This window comes from Pipistrellus hanaki (assembly GCF_964339955.1).
Source record: "Pipistrellus hanaki genome assembly, chromosome: 8".
Taxonomy (NCBI): Eukaryota; Metazoa; Chordata; class Mammalia; order Chiroptera; family Vespertilionidae; genus Pipistrellus; species Pipistrellus hanaki.
In genome coordinates, this window is record NC_140510.1 from 22096759 (window position 1) to 22124281 (window position 27523).

Here is a 27523-nt window from a genome sequence, read left to right on the forward strand (position 1 = left end):
TAAAACAATTTCCAATTCTCTTATCAATACATAAGAAGGCTGGTTTTCTCATACTCATTCTTGCTAACATTTATTTTTGCTTTTATTTTTAATAGATGTTTTAACTGGTAATTGGTAAACCTGCATTTTATTGATTTAATGTATGTGTGTGTGCCTGTGTGTATGTGAATTTTAAATAAGAATTATAACTATTTTCCCTTGTTTTCTTTAATCACTTATTTTAGTCATTCAATATCTACTTTAAAGTTTTTTTTTTCTACTGTGTTTTCCTGTACTGTAGACATTTACAACTGAAAACAAAATATCATAGATGGTCATATAGCCATAGTTCTGGTGTTGATTTAAGTACTCCAAAACAGATGAGCTGAGGGTTGGAATAATGAAGTGAGATGGTCTTCTGCTGCATCTATTGGTATTCACCCAATGGAGAACTCGAGTTTTTCCATACAGAACTTCTCCCTTTGTGTATATCAAAAGGGGTATCTCTCTGTTTTATTCTGTGATGTTTTGCTTTGTTTACCAGTAGGTACTATTGGTTGTTACATGTTTCAGGAGCTAAAGGTTGTGGTGGAAGCTTCCTGACTCCTGGATCTTAGCTCAAAGGATGTGTTTCTGAAGTTACCATTGCCTTTGGTGGCATCCTGAAGCGCTAGCTTCAGATTTTGGCAGATGTCCCAGCTTTAAGCCAGGTTAGTTTGATGATGGTTTTTGAAGAATGTTCTGAATTCTAGAATCTGCTGCTTCAGGCTTTTTAATAATTTTGTAAGCACCTGTTTGCTTTTGACCCTCTGTGTTTAAAATATCTAGGACTGTTTCTTTTCATATAATTGTTCCCTGATTGACACTAAATTAGGGGTGATTGAAATTTATACAACTCTGATCTTACACTTCTCCCCCAAAATGTGTATATATATGTGTATGATTTTATTTTTACAAGACATGCCATAGCTTCCCAAGTGGTAACCAGGATAGTTTAAAGGCTGGTTATACACAAATGTACACACACACACACACACACACACACACACACAACTTCTATTTTCAGACTTATGACACAGACCCTCAGTTTTCCAGAGGATTTACTGAACATGAGATATGTCATCTGTACATACTCAACATTTTATATACAATTAGAAATAAAAACTAAAATACTAAAATGCACATGATTTATAACTGTTGAGCCTCTTGGTTCTCAATTTAAAAGTATTGCCTGACCGGCATGGCCCGATGGTTGATCGTCTACCTATGAACTAGGAGGTCACGGTTGGTTTCCCAGTCAGGGCACGTGCCCAGATTGCAGGCTCAATCCCCAATGGGGTGTGCAGGAGGCAGATGGCCAACGATTCTCATCATTGATGTTTCTGTCTCTTTCTCCCTCTCCCTTCCTCTCTAAAATCAATAGAAATATATAGTATATATTTTTAAAGTATTAGTACTACTAATTCTGTTTGTACTTAAAATTATAACCACTTTAGTGGTCTCATTTCATAGTCCTCAGCAAGCACCTGACAACAAAATAGAAAATATTGCCGGGTAGTGACCAAAGAGAGACAACTGATGGTAATAAAAAGACTTGCTATGACAAAATGAAGACAAATGGACGTTGTAAAAAGCAGCCATCATACCTTAAAAATTATGGTATTTGGGGACATTTAAAGAGCAATAGTCTCCACATAGACACCATTTCTAAAAGGGCCATTCTATTATATATAATTTAAAGACCCCCAATAAAGACAACTAATTTCTGTGAAAAAAATTTAAACTTAGAAGTCATTTATAAAAAAATACCTTATTTAAATAAAGATTAACTAAATTGCTCTAGCATATTTAAAGAATAAAATGAAGATACATCTATTAGAAGCTTTTAAATAAAATTATAAAAATGTGTATAAGCAAAGCTCTATTTACCTGGAACATTAAATAATACAACTAATGTCACTTTCCAAAGATACTATAAATAAGGTTAAGCACTGCTTTGTGTAAATTTCTGTTGGCCTAACCAGCACCTCTCTTACTAGTAGAAGCATCTTTTATTTTTTTTTACTAGTAGAAGCATCTTGGTTCAGATAAAAGAAAATCTGGTCAACCAATGTTTGGAGCTTAGTAGACCATAAACATTCTTTAAGATATACAGGAAAGGGTCTTCCTACAAGTCTTTCCTAAAGTATATTTCCAGGACCTCCATACATTTAGTCACGCTACAGCCCAGTTAGTTTTCTCATTCACATTGTCAAACATACACACACACACACACACACACACACTCACACACTCACACACGCACATTCACAAACACATGCACAATACGACTCAATACTGATTTTGAGAAAACTGACTGCCGCATATTTGCAGGCAGATTTCACTTAATGAAGTCTCATGTTATTATTGGTATCGATGCTGCTAATTAATACTAAAAACCCTATTCTGTAGCAGTAGCTGTTGGCAAAATGTTTGATTTTGACAACATACTTTTGCATGACCTGCCATCACTTCCCAAATTGAAGCCAGTCCTGCAGCGACAGGTCCGCGTTTTGTAGCTGCTGCTGAGCAGACAGATGTGCGAACATCCCCCTGGCATTCCATATGGATCCACTTCACATGCATGGCTTCTGACTACAACAAATAGAAAGAGTACACTTGAAATTCTCCACAGACAAGATAATTCTGTGCATCAGTATGTGGAACTTTTTTACAGTATAAGAAGAATCTTAGCCAAAAATAAATATATAAGTAAATACCAAAAACAAAATAACACATACCCTGATACCAAACTATTTAGTACCAAAATCAATTAGAAAGAGTGTAAACTCCATAGAAAAGAGATAGGCATTTGCAATAATCCTCCTTTGACCACATTTAAAAAATAATTCTGGGATATAATATGCTATTATATTAACTGTTTACATGTAAGCAAAATTAAACTATTTTGGTGCATGCTTGTTGTACTTTTAAATATATGTACATTTATATAAATATAAAAAGGTATGGCAAAAGTATCGCAGTTAGAAGTTGTTAAGTAGAAAAAGAATTTACTTGTAAATACCCATAACTATCTAACCTAAACTAAAGGTAATTCAGTGATTATCTTTACGGAAGCCATTGCCATTTTGAGAACTTTCTTACAAAATGAATTGTGTGTGTGTGTGTGTGTGTGTACTTGAACTTGGCAACAGGAGGAGGCTGAGTTTGCATGTGGAAATTAAGGAGTAGAAGATCATTTTATAAGTGTTGAAGTTTGAGAATAAGAAAAAAAGAACAGAAAAAATTGCCATATGGAAAGAATGAGAAACAGAATGATGAGTCTAAGAGAAAGGGCTGTATTTGGAAAATGTAAGATTTTATGTATTATTGTGATTATACTGATTTTTGAGAATCAATTACTTGAAATTGCAATGAATAACATGGCAATTTTCTGTTCATAATAAAACTGCTATACTTTTAGAAATTGCGCCACGCCACAATTTTTTGTAGTCGCTCAATTTTATCTTTTCAATTGGACTTCCTCTGATGATTTAATATCAAATTGTAAACTAGCCCTATCCCTATCACTCCTTATCATCCTTTGATGATAATTTAATTTTTCTCATATGTAAATGTGCAGATAATTATAAATTAGTGTTAATTTGAAGCACAAAAAGATGATGGAAAGTTTGGATGGTGGCCTTTGTATTTTACATTATTCTATACTAGAGACCCAGTGCATGGGATTTGTGCACTGGTGGAGTGTGTGGCCTGTGGGAGTACAGCTTATCTCTGTCTGCAGAGAAGCTGTGGACACGCCCTCTGAGCAGTTGCTCCCTGGATTGGCATCTTCCGTGGAGCTGGAGGACTTGCCTCTCCAGAGGATCTGGACAGGCCCAGGGACAATAGCACTGAGTAGGCCTCAGTCCCACAGCAGCCATGAACCTGCCTCCCAGTCTCTGGGGTCAGCTCTGCAAGTCGTGCAGTGGCACTGTGTGGCCTGTGGGCATTCAGAGGAGGCAGCAGGGAGTGAGGAGGTGGAGCCTGAGGCAAGGAGGCAATGATTGCAGCTCAGGTTCCTGCCTGTCAGCCCAGGATTTGAAGTGGGAGCAGCTGCTCATTCCAGGCAGCTGTGCAGCACTCCCACTGTGGGAGCACACTGACCACTAGGGGGGAGATCCTGCATTGAGTTTCTGCCCCCTGGTGGTCAGTGCATGTCATAGCGACTGGTTGATGGTCTTTCTGGTCGTTCCGCCATTCAGTCACTTGGCTTTTATTATGTAGGACGTGATTTAGCCTAAATTGTTCTCTTGAATAAGTATCACTAACCTACTATGCAAAATAACTAGTTTGTGTTTTTGACAAATATGTAGAAACACTGTGGTCTAGTCATTAAAATTTATTTTTAATAAACATGCATTTAAAAAAATAACTTAGGATGTTAAGTCAAAAGACCCAATAATTGCAATAAAACTGAATCAGTAATGTAAGAAAGCCACCTGATTTAAAATTTCTCTATGAAGTAACACTAAAAACTCTTAAAAAAAATTTTAGCATCTTAGCATCTGGGTTTCCTGACTACATGCCTGACGACTGACTGAAAGCTCCTTCCTGAATCTAAATCTAGCTCTCATTTTAACATTATGGTTGTATAAAGAATCACCAGGAAATGAACAATTTGTCATTTAGACTTAAGAAGGGAGCTCTGTCCCATTGTGTCAAGCGGACATATACACTTTAGCATAGTACAAAGACACAAGGACCGTAACTCCATTCAGTTCACCATTATGAAGGCTAAGAAGAAGTCTGGCATCTTACCTATAGGTTGAGTTCTTTTGTGATAGATTCGGAGTCCTCGAGCATTTTCCATTTTAATGAATGAATGCATATCTGTGGCATTAAATCGGTTTATCCTTACGATATTGAAGTTATCGGAAATGGTTGCATATAAATAGTCTTCAAACACAGTTATACCATAAAATTGTCTGACCTGTAAAGAGGGACAAAAATAACTGGATTTTTAATTATGCTGCTTTCAACTTAAAAGAAAAACAGATTGATATTTACTGGCCTGAACAATTCCCTTAGTACCAGAGTCATACCATATTATTGTTCATTTACTCTCAAAAAATTCACCATTGTACTAATTTAAAAAAGTACTCTGAGAATCAAACATCCAGTAGTGGCTAAAGCTGTTACAAATGCATGGGAGAAAATTTTATTCATGTTTCATTAAGAAAACAAGGTCAGTAGCTCATTTTAGAAAGCTAGCAAGAACCAAACCTTTAAGTATATTCATTAATATGCATATGGTACTGTTATAAAATTGGAGGTACTTTTATGGGCTTTTGTTCATATAGACATGGATATGTAGAATCTTCAAAAGCATAGCTCTGTCTGTGAAAGAACTAATGCTAAAATACTTTTAAAAATTCATTTTGTAAATTAAAATCCCATTTTAAAAAATCCCAAGTTACAATTAGACTAATACTTGCCCAACATGGAAAATAATGATGAAATCACATATTTGGAATAATTGTAAATAAAATGTCATCATTTTACTAAGAAATCACCTTCTTTCTAAAGCCTATTTATAATAGAAATGGAACTGTTTGCTTGAAAGTAACAATGCTTATTGCTATCCATGACACTTTAGTATACTCCTTGGCAAAGGTCTTGGAGATTTTGGGGAAGAATAGAAATCTTGAAGTCAAGGAACATTTCTGGTGAAACAGAGAAATAAAGAGTATAGTGGTTTTCCCATGAAAGGCACATGCTAGTCCTTTGGGTATTCTTTGTATTACACTTAAATTAAAATGGTTCTGGTTCACGATATTGTAGAGCTGTCAATTGATTTTCTGTAGAAATTTTGATTTAAAAAAGCATTTGTCACTATACTTTGGTAATATATTGTATTTTGGAGCACTTTTGGTATAGATTTATAGTTAAGAGAACTTGAGAAACTATGTATGGTTTGACTGTAAAAAATATTTACAGAACATATTACAATTTTTTTCTATTTTAATCAAGAAATCTTGTTACTAGTAGTTCTGTATTTTAAGCAAAAGCATTTCATTTTGTTATCTCAGGCCTCAATGACTCATCATTACTAATTCTGATCTCATGTGAGACATGATTATAAGACGGCATGTTGTTTTTATACCATATCTCATTTCTTCATGACTAGGCTAAAAGTGAATAGAATTAATGGGTTGAGTCATTCAATGTTAAAGCGCAAATAATCATTTTTTTTTTGGTAGGGTAAGTTTGTATGTGTTTGTGTGAGCTTGCATGTGTATTCTAATATATTTTCAACATAGCTGACATCATATTAACTAAATATACCCATGGCCCAATTTTGCTCAGGGATTTTAAACATTATAAACCAGCTGAACTCTTCCATTATCACCAATCTCATGCATGTTTGGCTCAAAATTTGGGGCCAGTCCTCTAGGAGTATGTAGTTGTGACATACTCACATTACACTCTACATAACTGACAATCCACATCCCAGCAGAGAAAGCATGACTGCCTAGGGGACATTTGAATTGGTCAGAGTAGAAAACATGTTCACATAGTAACATCCAATTGTACTCACTGTCTCCCTGCCTGCCTCCAGAAGTGTCTGTTCCCCATAAAGTAAGAACATTGCTGCCTGCTCTGCTAACTATCCCCAGTGGAGGTGGGAGGAGTTTAGAATGGTGAATAGACCATTCTTCCTACAGCCCAAATTCTTCACAAGTGTATCTGTTGGATTACATAGTGGCCAACTAACTTATATGTTGGATTACTTAGTGGCAGACCAGCAAAACCAGACAATACAAAGGAAAAAATAAATGGATAATAAAAATTTCAGATGTTAAAAAACTGTTTAGTCATGGGGAAAATTATTTGAATTTCTTATCTTTGTTTTAAAAATTAATTGCATATAGATAAAAAAAAAAGAAGGTCCATAATAACCATTTTAGGATGGTTGAAGATAAGTAATATTTGGCCTCAACTCTAATATTGGAAACTTTATTTATTTATTTATTTATTTATTTATTTTACCACCTAGATTTAGTTTATTTTTCAAGGAAAGGGAAAGAATTTCATTCTCAAAAGTTAATTAGAAAAGAAAAGTAACTTTGAGGGATAATTACAGAATATTCTTGCTTTGCATTGTGAAAGAAAAAGATTCATTTTGATAGAATAAGATTCTCCGGTGAAATTAGTGCAATAAGTGAGGTAAAATTGAATTTGAAAAGCTCTACTACTGAATAAGGCTCATTTAAATTTTGAGATTTCCTATGAGGTATTTACTGACTGTTATTGAAAAAATAATCTTGTACTCCAGTAAGGGAGAAACTATACAGTTTTTACTATCTGTTTAGCTTTTGAACTCTGTGAAAACTTTTTTCAAAATTTTTACAAAAATCTCATTTTAGAAAGTAATGAATATACTAGAAGGAAAGATTTAATTCAACCTATTAAAGTAATACTTTTGTAAGAGGCATTTGCTTTTGTTAGCAAAATATCTCCAATGCCACATGGAACAAATCATAGTTCATTTTTTTTTAATAAATAAACTACTTAAATTAGTGTTTAGTAAGTAGGCCACAACGCCTGTCATATGTTAGTATTTTCCTTTCTTACTAGTATAGCATTTTTGTTTTTATTTGGTGTTCCTGTTTTATCTGTGTTGTTTTTGTTTTGTTTTGTGTGCTTTGCTTTTAATACAGGGAAGTGAAGAATGAGAGGCATATCCAATATATAGAATGCACTGTGAAAAGAACATTCTCCCATCTAGGAAAGGCGTCATAATTTTTATGACCCACTGCAGCTTGACTTCAGAAGGGATTTTCAACATTGAGATTTTGGGCCTTCTTCTTAATGTGATACCATGTATTTTTATGACTTTAGCTGTATTTTTTAACAAGGTTATACTCACTTGTCTGCCTTGAATAACAGTATGCCTGTTTTTCCCTTGGTAGTCCACAACTTCCACATAGTCCAAGTAAAGATCTACCCAGTAAACCAATTTGTTGACGAGGTCTAGTGCCAGTGCAGCTGGCTGCTCTGTCTTCGAATCAATTATCCTCGTTCTGTTTATGCCATCCATGTCACATCGCTCCACTTTGGCCACGTTCCCGTAGTCAGTAAAGAAAAGTTTCCTGTTGAAAGAAAACTAAATGTTAAAGTCGAGGAGGGATAGAAAGCACATTCAACAGAACCATCTGTAAAAAACAGAACTTTTCCCCCTAATTTATTTCACTGGTTACATCTGTTAGCTTCCCATAACCATTTCCATATAATATCACTCATAAACAGAGAAATCTGTTAATGAATATTGCGGGGCATAAGGGAGCAGGTTAACCAACAACTGTAACATTTCTCCAAAATGAATGATTATGGTGGGTTTATTTTTGTATTAGGGGAAATGTTTCTTTAAGCCTCATCGAGCCCAGCATATACAGCTCAGAAGATGCATGCAGCCCATTTGGTACAAGCCTCTGCAGTCACCAGGCCAGGGCACGTGAGCTCTCAGGCTTTATCTTCAACCTGCTTTTCAAATTGGCTGGTACTGTCTGTCTCCTATAAAGGCTATTATGTGGAGCTCAAAGATGCTGTGAGTGGTGGTGAATCGCAAACCTGCGATGGGATTAAGCAGATGGAAAAGGCAAATGTGTTGTTTGTAGCAATGGAGATAAAACATAAATAATGCCCTCCAAAACTAATCCCGAATTCTTCCAAATATTCCCCATACACAAAATTTCACGAAGGAAATGTGGGCCATTTCTCCTCATTTTCTCCTTCTGAATCTAGAAGAAAAAGGCTGAAAAGCAATGTTGACCTCTAAGACAGAAAAAAAAAAAAAAACACAGTTCTATGAAGCACTAACAGTGTCTGTCAAAGGTTGAAATATCTCCTCCAGCACTTGTGTCTAATGTTTAATTAGTATTTTCTACGTTTAATAAATTCAAATCAATTTCAGTTAGGCTGGCAATACTTTAACAAGATTACCTTTTCAAGAGACTAAATTCCATTTGTAAGAAGAGGACCATTGCCTTGATGTAAATACAATCTCAAGAATAATCTTATTTACAGTGACTGAGCAATATAAAGATTATCTAGAGTATAGAATATTTGATTTTACAAATTTGTTGAATTAGTTTTTGGTTACTTTTCTCAACATCCTTGTATTACCTAACAGTATGGGGCATCTTTCAAGCTTAAAACTATTATATTATTGAACTTAAATTTAGCTCTTTCTGCTATGGGAGGCTTTGACTAATTGTTAACCATTAAGGCACACTGTTCTGTGATCATAAGAGCCAGGTTTTATCGCGAGTATATATTTCACCTAATGTTCTTGAAAGATCAACTTATCACAATAAGTTATACATTGTTTTTCAAGTGACATTCCATTCAGGTGAAGAGCTTCCTATTCTAGTGAGAATTAAGTAAAAGAACATATGGTGCTGTTTTATTTATCGTCATGCTAAATGCTTAAACCTCTTTTCCTGAGCATCTCTCTCTCTCTCTTTTCCTGCTTCCATTTTACATCTCCTCTTTCTTAATTTGCTTATAGCTATCTCAAGTCAAGTTGTTATAAGGAGTACCCAGTTTCTCTCTCCCTTTATGTAGAATACTGCCCCTTATTCCTGTTATCTGAGGCCCTCTTTCTCCCCCTATACCAAATGCATCTTCTTTTATAATTTTCTCTTTTAACTTGTCCATTTCACAGAACTGAAAAAATGCTGATGTGCAGCTAGCCTGCCTGGCTTTGGATATGGAGAGTTGGAGGCTTTGGCACACTATGTTTAGTGTGATAGATATAGATAGATAGGTGGATAGATGATAGATAGATAGATGATAGATGATAGATAGATAGATAGATAGATAGATAGATAGATAGATAGATAGATAGCAATATGAAGCAGGTGATTGCAACTATCTATATGTCAATAAAGAAAAAAGGTGAGCCTGGGGAAATAGAGACTTCTCTGAATCATCTTGAGATGACTTAATCAGAGGTGACATAAAAGGAAAATCGAGAATAACACCAAGACTAGTTCCATGGAAGCATGCTGTTCGAGAGAGAAAATAGCAAATATGTAAGATCAGAGGTTTATGGTCAAAGAAATAACACTGAATCTCATAGAAGTCTGAGAGAGAGAAGTTCCAGAATAAAGGTTAGGGTGTCTGGGTCAATCACTTCATAAAATAAAGAGGAGAAAAATAAGAATACAGATTAAATAGGTGCCCCTGGATTTGGTTTTCTCAAAATACTAGAAATTGTGGTACTTTCGTTTGATAATTTTAATTATAGGACAGTGGACCAGATGATGATGAAGGAGCTCAAGAAAACTTAAATTATTTAGTCAAGGTTTTCATTGATATTGACCTACTGTTATAGGAATGATGCAGCGATTCTTATATGTATCCCAAGTCATAATATAAATGGTTGAATAAGTTTCAACCAAATTATGGGAAAAAGTATAAATATACAATTAATCAAAATTTTACTGTTTTAATGAAAATAAAGACCAAAGGCCAGGAGGACTTTGAGTATGTGAAGTGGCACTGAACTACAAGAAATAATCTCAAGGAAATAGCAGATGAACTAGTGCCCAGTGGAGACATAAAATATTTTTACACTAAAATTGAATCTTTATACCAATTGACCCTACTCAGACTTCAGGATACTGACTATGATGAGCTCTGTTTACTTATAATTGAAATGCAAGAAATAGAAGAGTTCTCCAAGAGAATAGCTCAAAAACCATAATATTGCTAGCATTAAGTACCCATAGTCACATGATTGCATAGATGTTTCTTTAAGTTCTATTTAATTTTATTTAAAAATGTCCTGCTATAGTTACAGAGAAATGTCCCATTCTTAGGTCATTCTTTAATTGAAGGTCTATAGTGAATGGCTGAATTATAATTAATAAACAAAAGCTAAAGTTTTAAGTTATCTAAATTCTATATTTCATTTGTAATGAAAGTGTAACTTGTCTGAAAATTATTCTTTCATATAAAATATATTTCCAAATCTGAAAAAAAGTAGTGTTCTGTGAACCCCATTACCTCATTGACCCTTATAATTATCTATATCAGAGGTTCCCAAACTTGTTTGTGCTGTAGACCCCTTGCCATGTTTTTCGGTTTTGGGTAGACCCCCTACTTACCTGATATTGATTTTTTTGTAAATTTCCAACTGTAGTGAAGTTTAGTGTTAAAAACTTGAAATAAAAATACATGTTAAGTTTTATACATTTATTTATTGAATTTAAATTAGAACTACTCAAAATAAAATTTTGTATCTGTTATATAAAATATACGTAACATAAAATTTAATAAAAAATAATGTACCTACTTTTCTCCGGCATTCTCAAACAAAATAACACTGATTCACTATAATTTGTATGATAAACTACCAGTTTATATTTTTTTAAATATTTTTTCAGCACTTTCCTATTCAAGATTCAGGAAACGAATGAACGTATTTTTCTCACATTCAAATTTATAGAGTGTCGAATTGAACAAGTCGGTGCAAGTTCGCGAAGCTTTGAGACAAAAATTGGTAAGAATGTTTACTGCGCGTATGCTTGTAACAAGATGATACTGGTATATCATTATGTGCAGGTTTTTATCCTACAACTTACACAATTTTATAAACATATATAATAAATTTTTTACTTCATAGGTACTTTTATAAATAATTTATATGTTTTTATATTATAAGATAATATGATGTAAGTAAATAGGTACTATCAGTGTATGTTGAGATCCACTATCGTGGACCCCCATTTTCATTTCATGGACCCCCAAATTTTTTTTCCGCTGACGTAGACCCCTTGCAGGTTGTCATAGACCCCTGGGGGTCGATATAGACCACTTCGGGAATCACTGATCTATATAATAGAAGGAGCAGATTATTTTTAAATATATTTTTATGGATATTGAGAGGAAGGGAGAAGGAAAGACAGACAGAAAAATCAATAATGAGAGAATCCTTGATTGGCTGCCTCCTGCACACCCCGCACTGGAGATTGAGCCCACAACCTAGGCATGTGCCCTGACTGGCAATCCAACTGCCACCTCCTACCGTGTTTCCCCGAAAATAAGACATCCTCCGAAAATAAGACCTACTTACAGGTTTCCTTCTGAGTGAAATATAAGGCATCCCCCCAAAAATAAGCCACCCACCAGGCTAAACATGAGAGATTTGGCCCACTGATTCTGAAAGAAATGGAGTCACAAGAAATTCACCAGGAAATTCAGGAATTAGATTGTTATGATGATGTTCCAGAAGATGATGACACGATTGTCATTGAATAAATGAGTAAATTCTTGATACTGTAGGATTCACAGTTTGTCTGGTTTGTGTTGACAACTACTGTATTACCATACCATATACAGGTAATAAATTTCCTTTATTTTCATTTAACAATAAATGTGTATTCTTCTTCATGGAAAAATAAGACATCCCCTGAAAATAAGACCTAGTGCATCTTTGGGAGCAAAAATTAATAAAAGATACGGGGAAACAGGGTAGTTCATGGCTCAATGCTCAACCACTGAGCCATGCTGGGAAGGCAGGGGCAGATTATTTTTATTTCACAGGTGAAATGGACTCAAAGTCCACATGGTAAGCTATGGACAAAGCCATAACGCAAATGATTTGTCATGTCTTTATTTTTAAATTATGATTTTGAATAATTTGAAACTTACAGGAAAGTTGTGAGAGTAGAATAAATGCACATACCATTCACCTAGACTCACCAGTTGTTTACCTTATCCCTCTGGCTATTTCCAGTACTGTTTGCACCTCTTGACAGTAAACTGCAGACATCATGACCCTTTACACCTAAATACTTCAGGCTGCATCTCTTAATTATAAGAACATTTTCCTGCATAACCACAATACACATATCAAAATCAATACTTTAAACACTGACACAATACATCATTTTTACTCAAATTTTGCCTGTTGACCAATAATGTTCTATATAGTAAACTTTCCTCTTTTTGTTCTGATTCAAAATCCAATCCAACATAATATGTTACATTTAATTGCCTCCTCTCTCTCTCTCTCTCTCTCTCTCTCTCTCTCTCTCTCTCTCTCTCTCATCTTGAACAGAAAGCCTTCCAGTTATTCATGATGTTACCATTTCTAAAGGGTAGATATGAGTTGCTTTGAAGAATATTTCTAATTTGAGTTATTTTTGTTATTTTTTCACAAATAGATTATGTTATGCCTTTTAAACTGAAATGCAATAATTTTGTAATTTACTGTTACTGCCCCTGGGCTTAGAAACCTTAGGTAAGCCTGTGCTATACCCCAGAAATCCCATAACACAGATGGTAGTTTGGAATCTCATTTATTCTATCTAATTCAGTGTTTTATGAACATTTAATTCTGTTAACTGCCAGGGTCCTCAGTCACCCTTTTAGCATCACTTCTCCCCAGGATCCAAGTATATCATGTTGCTTCTAGTACAGCAGGGCCCCAAGTGCAACACTCTGCCTGTGGATGGTGAGATCAATCCCAGATCTGTCCCAAGCCCCATCCTCACAGTACTGCAATATTGACATGTCTTCTCTCTTTCTTCTCTCCTGTGGCTTTTATTTATCAATTATCTTTTATTTTCTAGCATCAGGGATAAATTAAATTGAGATTGCTATTCTCTTGTTCTTCACTTATTTTTTGAATGTCATTCCATTTGATTCACATTAACAAAAATAAATAAATGAAAATTCAACTATATCCAACTACTGTCTCCATTTCTAAGATGTTTAATAATCTCTCTCTCTCTCTCTCTCTCTCTCTCTCTCTCTCTCTATATATATATATATATATATATATATATATATATTATATGAAAGCCCAGTGACCGAATGATGGAATGACTAGAAAGGCCAATCAACCAGTTGCTATGACGTGCCTTGACCACCAGGGGCAGACGCCCAATGCAGGAGCTTCCCTCTGGTGATCAGTGTGCTCCCACTGTGGGAACACCATTTTGCTGACTGGGATGAGCGGTTCTCCCATAGTGGAAACAGCTGCTCAGAGGGTGGGTCCACAGCCGCTCAGCTGACCAGGGTGAGCAGGCATTCCCACAGCAGGCTGATCCCTGTAGGCCACGCCCCCCATCAGTGCATAAATCTGTGCACCAGGCCTCTAGTGAGTTCATAAAGAACAAAAAGACTTCTTTCAAACTTTCAGTTATGAATCCCGTTCACTATTCTTATAATTCAGTATCTGTAGTAAATAGTTTATCATTTTGGCTTCCTTTTTTCATTAGATATGGGAAACTAATTTTATCTGACATTTTTATTGATTGTAAAAGTAGCCCTGTTTTACTATAGAGATATCAGATTTATACAGTTGAAGATAGTAAGAAACTTTGAGTATTGTTGGCAAACTTGCCTGACATAAATCAAAAGTCACAAAGGGAGCACTCAGAGACAGTGATAGAACACCCTGCCTACAGTTATGGCTCCCATCATCCCCACACACTAAAGCAAACCAATTCTTAGACACAATGACATCTTAAAGTATGTGTTTTTTAAGCTGATAAAAATAAGACTTAACTTTTGCTAGAGATATTCATTTTAAATGATGTACTTTTGTGGTTTTATACTTTGTCAAAAGGACATAGGTTAATTTAAACATATCAGAGTCCAGTTCACATCCTTTAACTCCAGAGTCAGCTCTGGTGTCCTGTCATCAATCTTACTCCTAACATTTTGGATATAGCTTAATGATGAAATTTAGAAAGTTTGCTCACTATGAAATCCCCTACCATTCATTTGAACTGTTTTAAAACAAGGTTACATAAGACTGTGATGAGGAAGTAGATGAGAGAAGAATGAGACATAAAAGTAGGGGTCATATATTGCCAGATTTTTTTTAAAAAATAATTATTTGATTAAGGCTTGTAAACCCCACATGTTTATTAATCATGTGATGATGCAGATAACTGTATTTTTGTACATTTCAGGAAAATTACATGTTTTATCCTTAGTAAGAATTGCATTAAAAAGTTTACTTTTAAGTCTTATTTTTGAAATCAACTTATTTTCTAAATAACATCAATGGTAATACAATTGTATTTTTTCTTCCATTGTGTATACAAAAATTAAACAAGAAAGCATTTTTTCAAATTATATAGAGTAATTAAAACGTATTCAAAATTAAAGTAATAATATTGAGTATTTAGCACTATAATCCTAAAATGCAATTGCAAATCTGAAAGATTAATCAATCTTTGGAGTAAGAGGTTTAAATTCAAATTATATTAGCTTCCATTAATTTAGGGATCTGCATAATAAGCAAACTATTTTTTGTTTCTTTCTAGTCAAGAATGTTCAAGACAGTTACTTACTGATATTTGTTTTGGGATATTTTGCTTTCATTGTTTGAAAATCTCTCTTGAACTTGCTTTTTGGTTCATATATAAACACATAGAAATTAAACTTGACATACGTACTCCTGCTCTCAGCCAATTACTCTATATTCAGGAATCACTCCTACTAATGATTTCCCTGAAAATGTACATATATTAGATATGTCAGTCAGTGTGGCTGACCCATTCAGCTTCTATGTTCCTCTAATCCTGCCCCACCAGTTACAGTTCCTGAGAGGGGCAGCCCTATGTGTCAGTATCATCCCTGTCCTTCCTTTTTAGAGATAATTAGACTAATGAGGAACAGGTAATACAAATGAAGCCAGATCATAGTCTGAGCTAAATCACTGAAATCCTTTCTCTCAAATATCTAACCCAAAAAGTGTGGAGCTCAACTAAGTGGGAAGTTGTGCTAACATGGCTAAGGTGAGGAGGTGGGATGGGAGTGGAGATGATAAGAGAAGAATACCTGAGCACAGGGCAGATGCAGAAGTTGGTTAAGGAGCCATGAGATAAAGATGGAAGAAAGGAACCATGGAGTACTTAAGTGAGGAATTCACTGCCAATATCATTCAGAATAATCCCTCACTTTCTTAACATTATCAATGATTGTGAGCATGATCTAGTCTCTGTATGATTCCCCTACTCGAATACCTTTGCCATCAAGTGATATCATTCTATGCTGGTAATACCATGGCCATTTTTTAGTTCCTTAAATAACCCATGTATATTTTTCCATTCTGCATTTCACATATCCTGTCTTGGGTTTAGAATGTAATTTTTGCCATGCTATTTCAATCTTGGCTTTAATTTTCAACCGAAATATCAATTACTGTGAAAGACCATACCTGCTTTTCCAAAATCAATTAGATCTTCCCAATACAATCTCATGGCATCTGTATTTTTTATATCATCCTTCTTTATTTTACTTGCATGAAGCTGACACAGACACACACTACATCCACCCAAAGACAATAATATGTTTAAGATATGTTTACTTATCTATGAAATCAACATAAATACTATAACCTCCAAGAAAACCAAGGCCATACCTGCTTTATTCAGCATTGCATGCTCACCTAGTCAAGTGTCTGTCCATGCTCAGTTCTCTCTCTCTCTCTCTTTCTCTCTCTCTCTCTCTCTCTCTCTCTCTCTCTCTCTCTCTCTCTCTCTGTGTGTGTGTGTGTGTATGTGTAGGCTCTGGATTGACTTTCTCACTGGATAATAAAATCTAGGACTCAGACTTGAAATTAAAGGTGAAACACATGGATAAGACATGTCTAGCAAAGGAAAACCTTTAAGTTTGACCAAATAATTGAATTGCTACCTCCTCCTGTGAGAACTGACCTTTAGACCACTTCACAACAGACATCCCCTTTCACTTAGAGCACATTCCACTGGCTAAAACCACATTCCACTTGCTAAGACCCTTATCCTTCCCCTTGGGACCTTCCCAGGATTCAGACCTGCCCAGAGAATTCCTCACCCAGAAAAATCCAGCCTAGAGTTCTTTAAAACCTCAGAATCCCTATCCCTGGGTGCTGGTGTCATTCTGGAGCTCAGTTCATCTGGTATCCAGATGACCTAATAAATTTATAATTCCTTACCACTTTGGCCTCCTGTATTTCTCCTTCGGGGACCCTAACAAAAACAAGCTAGTTTTCCACAATTTACAGCATAGCTCACATGTATTCTACTTTGGACCAAATTATTATTTAGCTAATAATGAATTATCACTTTGTCTCAGTTTGCATATACCTTACTACCCTTTGGAGAACTTGTGAAAAGTTATAATTAATTCATGGTAAGATTTGGTCTTTCTTTGAATAATTTTCTTTTCTTTCTTCCTCACCCAAATATATGTTTTCCATTGATTTCTAGAGAGTCGAAGAGAGGGAGGAGGGAGAGAGAAAGAAAGACATCGTCATGAGAGAGACACATTAATTGGTTGCCTCCTGCATGTGCCCTGACTGCTCCTGGGGAACCTGCAACTGAGGTACCCTGCCCTTGATTAGGATTGTAACCGGAGATCTTTCAGTCTGAGGGCCCGACACTCTAACCACTGAGCAAAAAAAAAAAATGGCAAGGGCTAATTTTATTTTTATTTATTTATTTATTTATTTATTTATTAAAATATAATTTATTGATTTTTACAGAGAAGAAGGGAGAGAGATAGAGCGCTAGAAATATCGATGAGAGAGAAACATCAACCAGCTGCCTCTTGCACACCCCGTACCGGGGATGTGCCCGCAACCAATGTACATGCCCCTGACCGGAATCGAACCTGGGACCTTTCAGTCCGCAGACCGACGCTCTACCACTGAGCCAAACCAGTTTTGGCAACAAGGGCTAATTTTAATGGCAACTTCTCAATATTCATTTCTACTTATCTACATACAATATACCATATTGCAATAGCTCTTGGATGTATTCCTAAGGAGCTTAGACTATCACCACTTAGAATCTAACAAAACTTTTGCTTCTTTGTTTTCTTTAAAGTAGGATATCAATGAAATCAACATGAATGTTAAACATGCAATACTCTCCCTGGGGGAAGGATAGGGCTTAAAGGGTTGAGAGAGTAGATAAGGAGATTCCAGCTTGGTCGTTATGCATTAGTACAGGGGTAGAGATGGGAAAGAGATGAGTCAAGAAATATTTTGGGGTCTGAAACAATAGGGCTTGATAGTTAATTAAGTGGGGACAAGTATGAGTAGAGAGCAACACTCTAGTGTAACTTTCATAAAACATATTTCTTTATTATATTGTACCTTCAGGTTTCTCACAGGAAGTCTACCTGTCTTGTGAGATCTCAAGCTGTCAGTCTACCTAATACATAAAAATGAATTCTACAGTTTGGGCATATTATTTTTTATAACCAATGGCAGTACTACTTCAAGGGTCAGTTTGCAAAGGTCAGTACTCAAAATCTCATGCTCAGTATACTTGATCCATGTGAAACAGTAGAATATTTTAAGTAATATATTAGGTGTCAAAAACTTACTCTTTGAGATATGCAGAGATGTATAACCTAATTTTCACACTTCAGGACATCCTATTAGTTTATGAAATATCTTTTTCTCTAAGCTGAAATAACACAGATGGCTGTCTCAGAAGCAGCTAAGGTAAGTATCCATGAAGCTGTAGATTGCTGAACAAGTCTGGTTCACTGCTATGCTAATTACCAGTTAGCTGAACTATCAATTTCTATTTTAAATTCTTTATGAATAGAAGAAGAAAAAAATATGTGCAGAAAAATAAAACTTTAACTACAGCATAGTTTTCTTGTATGTTATTTATTGTTTATACTTGTGTGCACTTCTCAGTTTGCTGATGGAATAAAATGTGCAATGATATTGCAATGATGATAAAGTCATATGGTTACACAGATGAAATCACACTATAAAAAAGGAATTTCTTTGTTTGATGTTCACTTTCCTAGCTGTGAAGGGCAGTTATGCTTAGAAAAAATAATACAAAAGTCCAATAAAGCAATAACTTCTTCATAAGGGGAAATATTCCAATTTCTTGGTTGAGTTTTAAGCAGAAATGCAGGATCAAGGATAGGCTCAGTGAGACTGAGACCTCAGATGCCAAATGAAGCTGGTGAAAGGAGTGACTATACTCAATGAGTCGTAAAAACATATATTTTGTTAATTGTGAGCTGTGTCTAGACAGGATTTCTTGACCAGTATGAGCTTCAAGGTTTCCATCGAAAAACTATTGTGTAGAGCGGGACAAACTTGCAGGTACGCCAGTAAATATGTATTCCTATTGGTGCATTTATTTTGACAAGAGAGTTAATACTCAGAAAAGTAAATAACCATGGTCTAAAATAGTGATTTTTAAACTTTATTGTGCACAATAATCACATGGGTACTTGCTGAAATCCCCAGATCCTACAATCTCTGTGGTGGGAATTCAGGCACTATCTAAGTATGCATTTACCCTTTGATCCAGCAAACTTTGTTTCAGAAATTTATCTTAAAGATGTATCTTCACAAATAAGAGACAGCAAATGCACTAAATTATTACCTGTAACATTATTAATAATGGCAAAACATTGAATGTATTTCTATCCAATTCTCCTTTCCCCTCCCTATTCATTTTTTAAAAATTTTTGCCAGAAATTTTAATTTGTCACCCACTCAGAAAAAGGTTCTCGGAATACAAGAGGGAATTCTAAGGTTTTTAGCAAAATCAGTGAAGAAAAATGCACTTTACAACTTATGAATGCTCAGGGATGGTTCAGTAGGGTAGCTCTACAGATTGTTAATTGATAGAAGTTGTGTCTTCTAATAAGCTCTTATTAGTGTTGCAGTAAAAGAATTTTCAAAATGAGGCTCTTCAATAATGGTTCTCTTGTCCCAATTTTATCAATTTCTTACATGGAGGGCAATTAGTGTTTCAAAGGGAACAGATTCTTTTAATCACACTTGTATCAGAATATTTCCTAGGGAGGCTGTAGGTAATTGTTTTCTCTTTAATCTTTTTTTTTTTTCTTCTTCTCATATCAGTGCCTAGGTATTCAGCTTTACATGTCAATTTAGCCAAATATAGTCTCCAGTTATTCAACCAAAAACTAACCTAGATGAAGATGTTTTGTGTATATGATTCTCTATAGTCAGCTGACTTTAAGTAAAGGAGGTAAGCCTGGGTGGGCTTGATGTAATCAGCTGTAAAGTTTAAGAGCAGAACCCAGAGGTCCCTGAGAAGGGAGAAATTCCATCTATGAGCTGCAGCATCAGCTCCTGCCCGAGACAGCTAGCATGCATTTCCTGCCCAAAGATGTTTCATGGAACTGGCTAAGCACCCTCAACCACACAGGCATATACCTTAAAAAATTCTGTGCACATTTGTAAATCCTACTGGTTCTGCTTTTCTGGTGGAACTCTGACTGATGCACTGCCCCAAAATTATTTAGGTGAATAATGCCCCTCTATTTAGTAATAAATTAGATATTGACAGTTCAGGGGACTGGTAATTCGCATACCATTGAACCAGATTTGTTCAGCAAACCAAATGGAGAAAGTACAGGTCCTGGGGACACATTTTGAATGCCTAAATTCAGTGATGTCCAATTCGCCAGTTTTTATTTTCATTAGTAATCTAAGTCATTACCATTTGCATGTTTATTTTTGGAGGAGGTTGTTTGTTTTCCTTAAGCTGATTTACATGGAGTTATGTGCTAAGCATTCAATGTTAAGGTAAATGGTAACAGGAACACCTCTCATCACTACAAGAGACATAGACTTCAAATGTTCTACTGACAACCAATCCATTGAGCAACTATTGCTTATGAAAATCAGCAATTTAAAAGACAAATATGAACTAATAGAAGGTAATTTTATTTAAGCAATAATTATCTGAGTAATCAATGACTTTTATTAATAATCAGAAATCTGAAAATACAATATCTGCAATTTCCTCAATAGATGTTTCCAACCTTTACTTTGCCACAAAAAAATGGCATGAATAAAACAACAAAGTTCATATTCAATTACAAATAAAAGCAAAGAAGCCATTAGAAATGCATGAATTTCCATCTACTGGTCAACCTGTTTCAAAAATATATATATTCTATAAGGTAAATTATCCAAATATCAATCTTTAGATAGTACTATAATAGGATTTTACTTTTTGAAGTTAAATTATGGGGCAAAATGTGTTTCCATATATTTATAAAAGAAAAATGACAATTGTGCAATTGAATGAAAACAAGGTAGTGATCTAATGGATTCTATGGCTTAATATCCAATTGGCTAGTGGCCAAGATATTCTAAATAAATTGTATTATCCACCATGAACCCAGGGAGCAGTCTCCAACATTGGTATTCTTTATAACATACAGAATGCTATGGTCAGTAAATTCAGTTTGGAATATCTATCTAATTCATGTTCTTTACTCCCCCCCCCCAAGACAGAGGCCCCTCCTCACAGGACTTAGCTCTTGGAGTCCAGCTTCCTTTGCATTGCAGCACCTGCCACCCTTCCTCTTTCCCCTAGATTATGACCAGTGGTAGGCACAGCCATGGGGCATCAAATAAATTGGCTGTACTAAATTAATCAAGTTCTCTGACTTACACTTTTAAAATTATGATACAGAAAGTTAGTAGACCACACATTGCTATAGATCTAATTATATTGAATTTCACCTATCATTTGTAAAGATCAAGACCAGTATATGTTCCTACTGTACTTTTCCAATTAGAAAGTAAAAGCTTTGGGAAAAGGATTCAATTGCCTCTACTGTATATGGCTGTGTCTGATAAATGATAGCATATCAACACTGCAGCTTTGAGTTTCTACTGGAGTTTTGGGAGCATTGAGCAATTGTAGGCATAGTTATAATGTCCTGAGAGAAGGTTAATTGATGTACACTCATTATTCATCACCATTCCTATGGGTATAAATAGAGATAAAGGCACATATGTAAAGTGCTTCAAAACTGATAACTGAAACTGAACACAACAGATTCACAAGCTTTTTAATATTTGAGCATACTCTATAACCACAGATCTAATTATGCTAAAAAATCTGTAATCTGAATTTGTCCTTTCTTTCCTTCCTTCCTTTCATCCTTTTTTCCTTCCTTTTTTCCTTTCTTCTTTGCTAAATTCCTCCTCTTTCTCTCATAATCACTAGTTATGGGCAGCTTTTGGCTCAGTGGACAGAGCATCAGCGTGAGGACTAAGGGGTCCAAGGTTCGATTCCAGCCAAGGGCATATACCTTTGTTGTGGGCACATCCCCAATAGGGGGTGTGCAGGAGGTAGCTAATTGATGTTCCTAACTCTCTATCCCTCTCCCTTCTTCTCTGTAAAAATCAATAAAATATATTTTACAAATAAATAAATACAGATTTCTTCATTTTAGTTAGAACCCAGGCTCACTTGAGTATAATCATTAAAGTTAAAGGTAACTGGTTAAAGTTAGAACACTGCATTCAGGTACATTAATTTTACAAAGTATTTGTAAAACTCTGTATGAAAGATGATGTGACTCCTCATGAGGCATACTACTTACAAATTATGAACACTCAGCGATGTGTTTAGTTTAGTACCCAGCATGAGACGGTAAACAATTTAGAAGCAAGGGCTGTTTGTGATATTTATGGAATAATCCTACAGGTGCTATAAATCAATTCCAAGTTTTTAAGTACCTGGTCAATATTATTAAGTCCAGATTTTCATCCCCAAATGCCCAACCAATATTTACTGAGTGCCAAAAGTAAAAGTCTGACAGATATAGATGATGTTAATGTACCCTGTTTGCTAATCAGAGCTCCCCCTTTTGAAATCATGTTCAGCTCACATTTAGAACATAAAACTCTCCTGAAAAGCAAATGGACTGAGTACACAGAAATTAATCAAGAAGCCAAAAATAGAGGAAATTAGATGAGAAATTTGAGGATTTCAGTATCTCTCTCTCCCTGCCAGACATTTGGGTTTCATGCCTTAATCTGTTGGACGGTGCTTTGGTGCATGCTCTGAAATTCCAACTCCTGCTATCTGTATTTCTAGACTTAAGTAGTGAAAATCTTTCTGATTTTATTCTTAATGGCTGCTGCTATTTTGATTTCAGCCTTGTAACCTGCCTCTAGCTCTTTAATATGATTTGGGCTTTATAAAATGGTTGTCTTGTCTTAGAAATGAATGACATGCTAAATCTGATTAGCCTTGATGTTGCAATTCAGAGCCACCTTTTGAACAAAGGTAATAGCATATGCAAAAGGAGTACAAGCTTTAGGGACTATTATTCATTTATGCTTTAATTTAACAATGCTTATTGAGCATCCAGTTACTTAACTTGTAGGCTCCAAATTCTTCCTGAGTACATTCAGAAAAATAATACCCAAGTAAGAATACATTTTTTTGAATTAAATTAGATGTAGAGTTTCGTATGTAGAAGGTATTTAACGTGAACATATTTTGCTCCTTCCAACTTTTCACATTTTATATTTCATATGCTGCTCTACTTCCTTTTAGTTGAGAGTTTCTGGGGTGATAGGAAATAGAAGTGATTTTATATACATGATTTTAAAGTTATAAATGTCAGTTTGCTAGAGGAATAAGTGCTTGCTAAAAGGATTCTGATTTCAGGCGCTAACAAGTAGATGTACTTGGTGAGCCTCACCTTCTTACTAAAGCTAATACACTCCATAATAATTCAAAAATTTTAAGTGAGAGAAGAAAAAGTGAGATCCTATTAAAAGGCACAGTAAAACTTCAATGGGGGCAAACACTTGCTGACTTCTGGTAATGAACAGGCACATGCAAGGTACTGTAATAAAAGCTGAGGAGCCATCTTTCTGCCATCTAAGTTCTCATATCCTTTCAGAGCTTTGCTAGAAACTAGCAATAAATTGAGTATGTTGAGGTTTCTTTGAAAAAAATATGAATGCATTTTCAAGTAAAAAGCCACCAATAGATGAAAAATTTTCATAGATATGTAAAATTTTTATAGATTTTTGTGAAATCCTACACTTAAAGCTATTTACTTTTTTTCTGAATAAAGGTCTGGCTTAGAAAAGACCAAAAAAAACACAAAAAACAAGATAAATGTAATAGATGAAATTTAAAAGAGATAAATCTCTATAAATGTATTCCAGGACATTTCTTATTTTATATTGGGAGAGATAAAAACATACTAACATCTCCAAGTTAGCAAATCATATTACACTTTTACTAATAGAGTAGTGAAATGTCAAGTCAATGCAACATAAACTGTAGGGAAATCTCAAGATTTTATATTCAGCTTAGCATAAATATGGCACATACTAGTAAGGTTCAAATGAGCAAGCTTAAGGTAACTAATACATTTAGGGAAAATTATTTGGATACAAAGCTGGGCTCTGTTCTTATGATTTATTCAATTGGTCCACACAAGTTTTCTCATCTTACCATCCTTATTCCAAATGGTTTGCTGAGGCCATAATCAGAACAGATGATTATCTGAGGACAACGACCTAATATACTGCAGTGGCAAGACAGGCCACAATCAAGAGACTTATTAGAACTGAAACAAAAACTATTATCCTACCCACATAACTATTTTTGAGAAGAGTTTTAAGTGGAAATCTGTGTTGAGTTATAGTTGCAGTGTTTCTAAAAGGCTGCAACAAACCTCAGTGAAGCCTTTAACATAGTTCATATCAGATGTGTTAATAGCGATAGAGTAAGGGTAGTATGGAACTAGACAGGTGAACCTTTCTTATGGGAATAGAATAAAATTATTGCATTTCTGATAATAAAGACAAAGGTTGAAACAGCTCTGAACAAACCTGTCAAATCATTGAGTTTTAATAGGCTCTACCAATCACAATTCATGGTGACCCTCTTCCCATATTTTTGCTACAGGTGGGCAACACATGCATATTTTATTTTATGGCATACACACTAATCCTCCCTAACCAGCAAGGACAGGAATTGGAACCTAGAGTAGTCTTCTGCACATTAAATTATTTCTCTTGAGATTTTGAAACAGGGAGTCTACAATTGTTAACAGTGGGAGGAAAGGGAAAAGAATATCCTGATAAGATTGTCATGATAACCAAAACCATTTCCAGATTTTGTCTTCATGAGCCTATAACCTATTTAAACTATTTTTGTTTTTTGTTTTGGGGTGCCTTAAGAATTGGTATATTTACTAATTTAATAATATCTGTGGTTATTATCATTTAAAGTATTCTTTTCTAGCAATTAAACAATCCTGATTAAAACACAGAAAAAGCATAAACATGTTAACTAAAATTTAACATATTTATTATTAAAATCATAGTAAAATAAGTGTGGTGAAGAGTGAGAAAAGTAAATAATAAAAATTAAAAGTATAACTTTTCCCATGAAATAATAAAGTATTGAGTAAGACCAAGTCCTTACTTTATCCTAAGAGGTGCAATATAGCATAGTCATTAAGATTATGGGATTAGGTTAAAGACTACTTTAGTTAAAATTCTGGTTCTAATATTTATTAGCTATGAACAAGTTACTTAACCTTTTTGTGACTCCATTAACTTACTTGTAAGATGGAGAAAAATATTTTTATGTGATTGTTTTGATTACTAAATCAGTAAATAAATGAGTTCTTAATAGAGTGTCTGACATGAGTAGAGTCCTAAGACTCAAAAATACTTATTATAATAAGAGATAGATTAGAAAATGTTGCTCTTAAACAGAAGGAAGGATGATATAGAGAGTAGGGAGAAAGATGAAGAGAAAAAAATTACAAATAGAAGCAAGAGTGGTAGAGAGAAAGAAAGAGAGAGAGATGGAAAGAGAGATACACTATTTTTTTTGCTAAACTATTTGAAATAAATTGCAGACATGTTATTTCACTTTTGCATGTATTTCCTAAGGAATGGGACATTCCTTGTTTTGTGCTGAATTGTGCCCTCTAAAGTTTTTATAAAGTGTAAGCCTAATGCTCAGTACCTCAGAATGTGACTGTACTAGTATTTTGGAGACCGGGTCTTTAAAGATGTAATTAAGCAAAAAGGAGGCCTCTTTAGGGTGGGCCCTAATCCAATCTGATTAATAGTCTGACAAGAAGAGGAAATTTGGACAATATGCCCAGTGGCATAGAAAGGACCCAACAATAAACCAGCCCCTTCCATTCAATTAATCTCTTTAGGCACAGAAACCCTGAGCGGCCAGTCAATGTAAGTTCCTTTAATAAAGGCAGGGTATTATCAAAAGTATCAATCATCAGAAGATTGCTTATTGCCCTGTACTCCAATGGTTCAGTTGCTGCCAATGATGCATTAACTGTGTGGAAATGAAAAGAGACTTATTGGTAGCTATTAGTGTGGTCTAGAGAAATTAAGGTTTGCAGATTAAAGGCTCCCACTTACATACCACAGATGTTAAATGAAGGCAAAAATGCATATTCATCTACCTGAATTTCAGAGAAATAGAATGTGGGACAGAGTCTAAATACAACGGATGATTTACTTCAGACTTTCAATTTTTATAAAGTAAACTTAAGACTATTCATTCAAAAGTATTATTTAACACTTATTCAGATTCACATATTATCCTGTAAACCAGGACATACAGAGAAAAAGATGATGTTCATTACTTCTGATTTGCATTCATTCTGGTGTTCCCTTTCAACTCATCCCTCAATCTGTCTATCAGAGACCAAAACATAAAGAAAGCAAGGAACAACTTGGCCCCTCTACCAAGACTTTTATATGCTGGAAAAATCTCTCCTTCCAGTTAGAATTCCTGAGATGGATGCATCTTAGCTATGTGAAGCTGGATTTCAATGTCTAGGTACAATATTTATAAACATTTTTATTCATTGAGGCATATACACCTGACTGATGTTCATTCAATTACCAGACGTATTTATAGTGCATACGAGGGACCACAATGTACAATGAACCAGTGGTGGACAGATGAAAAGACACAGTTCCTGCTCAGAGAATAGTAGAAAATCATTCATGTAAACAAACAATCAGCACTAAAGATACCATATACACAATGGAATACTACTCAGCCATATGAAAAAAGAAATACTGCCATTTCTGACAACATGGATGGACCCTGAGAATCCTATCTAATAAAAGAGCAATATGCAAATTAACAATCACTTCCACCAGCCACACCCAGATTGGAGAGGGCTAGGCTGAGGGCCTCTAGTATTATGATAAGTGAAATAAGTCAGGCAGAAAAAGCTAAGAACCATATGATTGCCCTCATATGTGGAATATAAAACTGAAAATTCATGGACACAAATAGCAGTGGGGTGGTTGCCAGAGGGAAGGGGATAAGGGTCCAGAGGGGTGACCTAATATATGGTGACAGAAGATGATTTCATTTTGGGTGATGGGCACACAGTCAAATATACAGATCTTTTAACATAAAAATCTATACTGAAACCTATATGGTTCTATTAATCAATATTACCCCCCCAAATTTTTTTAAATAAATCTTTATTGTTCAGATTATTACAAATGTGATCCTCTTCCCCCACTCAATTGCTCCCCTCCACCAGGTTCCCACTCCACCCTCTGTCCTTTCCCCACCCCCCATTGTCCTCATCCATAGGTGTACAGTTTTTGTTCAGTCTCTTCCCACTCCCCCACTCCCTTTTTCCCTGAGAATCATCAGTCCACTCCCCTTCCATACCTCTGATTCTATTATATCATCAGTTAATATTG

General features: G+C 35.1%; 1 protein-coding gene across 1 annotated transcript in view; it reads right to left on the bottom strand.

Moving 5' to 3' along the window:
* Window positions 1-27523, bottom strand: part of LRP1B (LDL receptor related protein 1B) — a 1553318-nt gene that overhangs the window by 657527 nt on the left and 868268 nt on the right. The window contains exons 8-10 of the mRNA XM_084892846.1: window positions 7892-8114; window positions 4780-4951; window positions 2470-2613 (exon numbers count right to left, since the gene is read on the bottom strand). Coding sequence (XP_084748972.1) covers window positions 2470-2613; window positions 4780-4951; window positions 7892-8114 — 539 coding nt within the window. The remainder of the gene's footprint in view (window positions 1-2469; window positions 2614-4779; window positions 4952-7891; window positions 8115-27523) is intronic.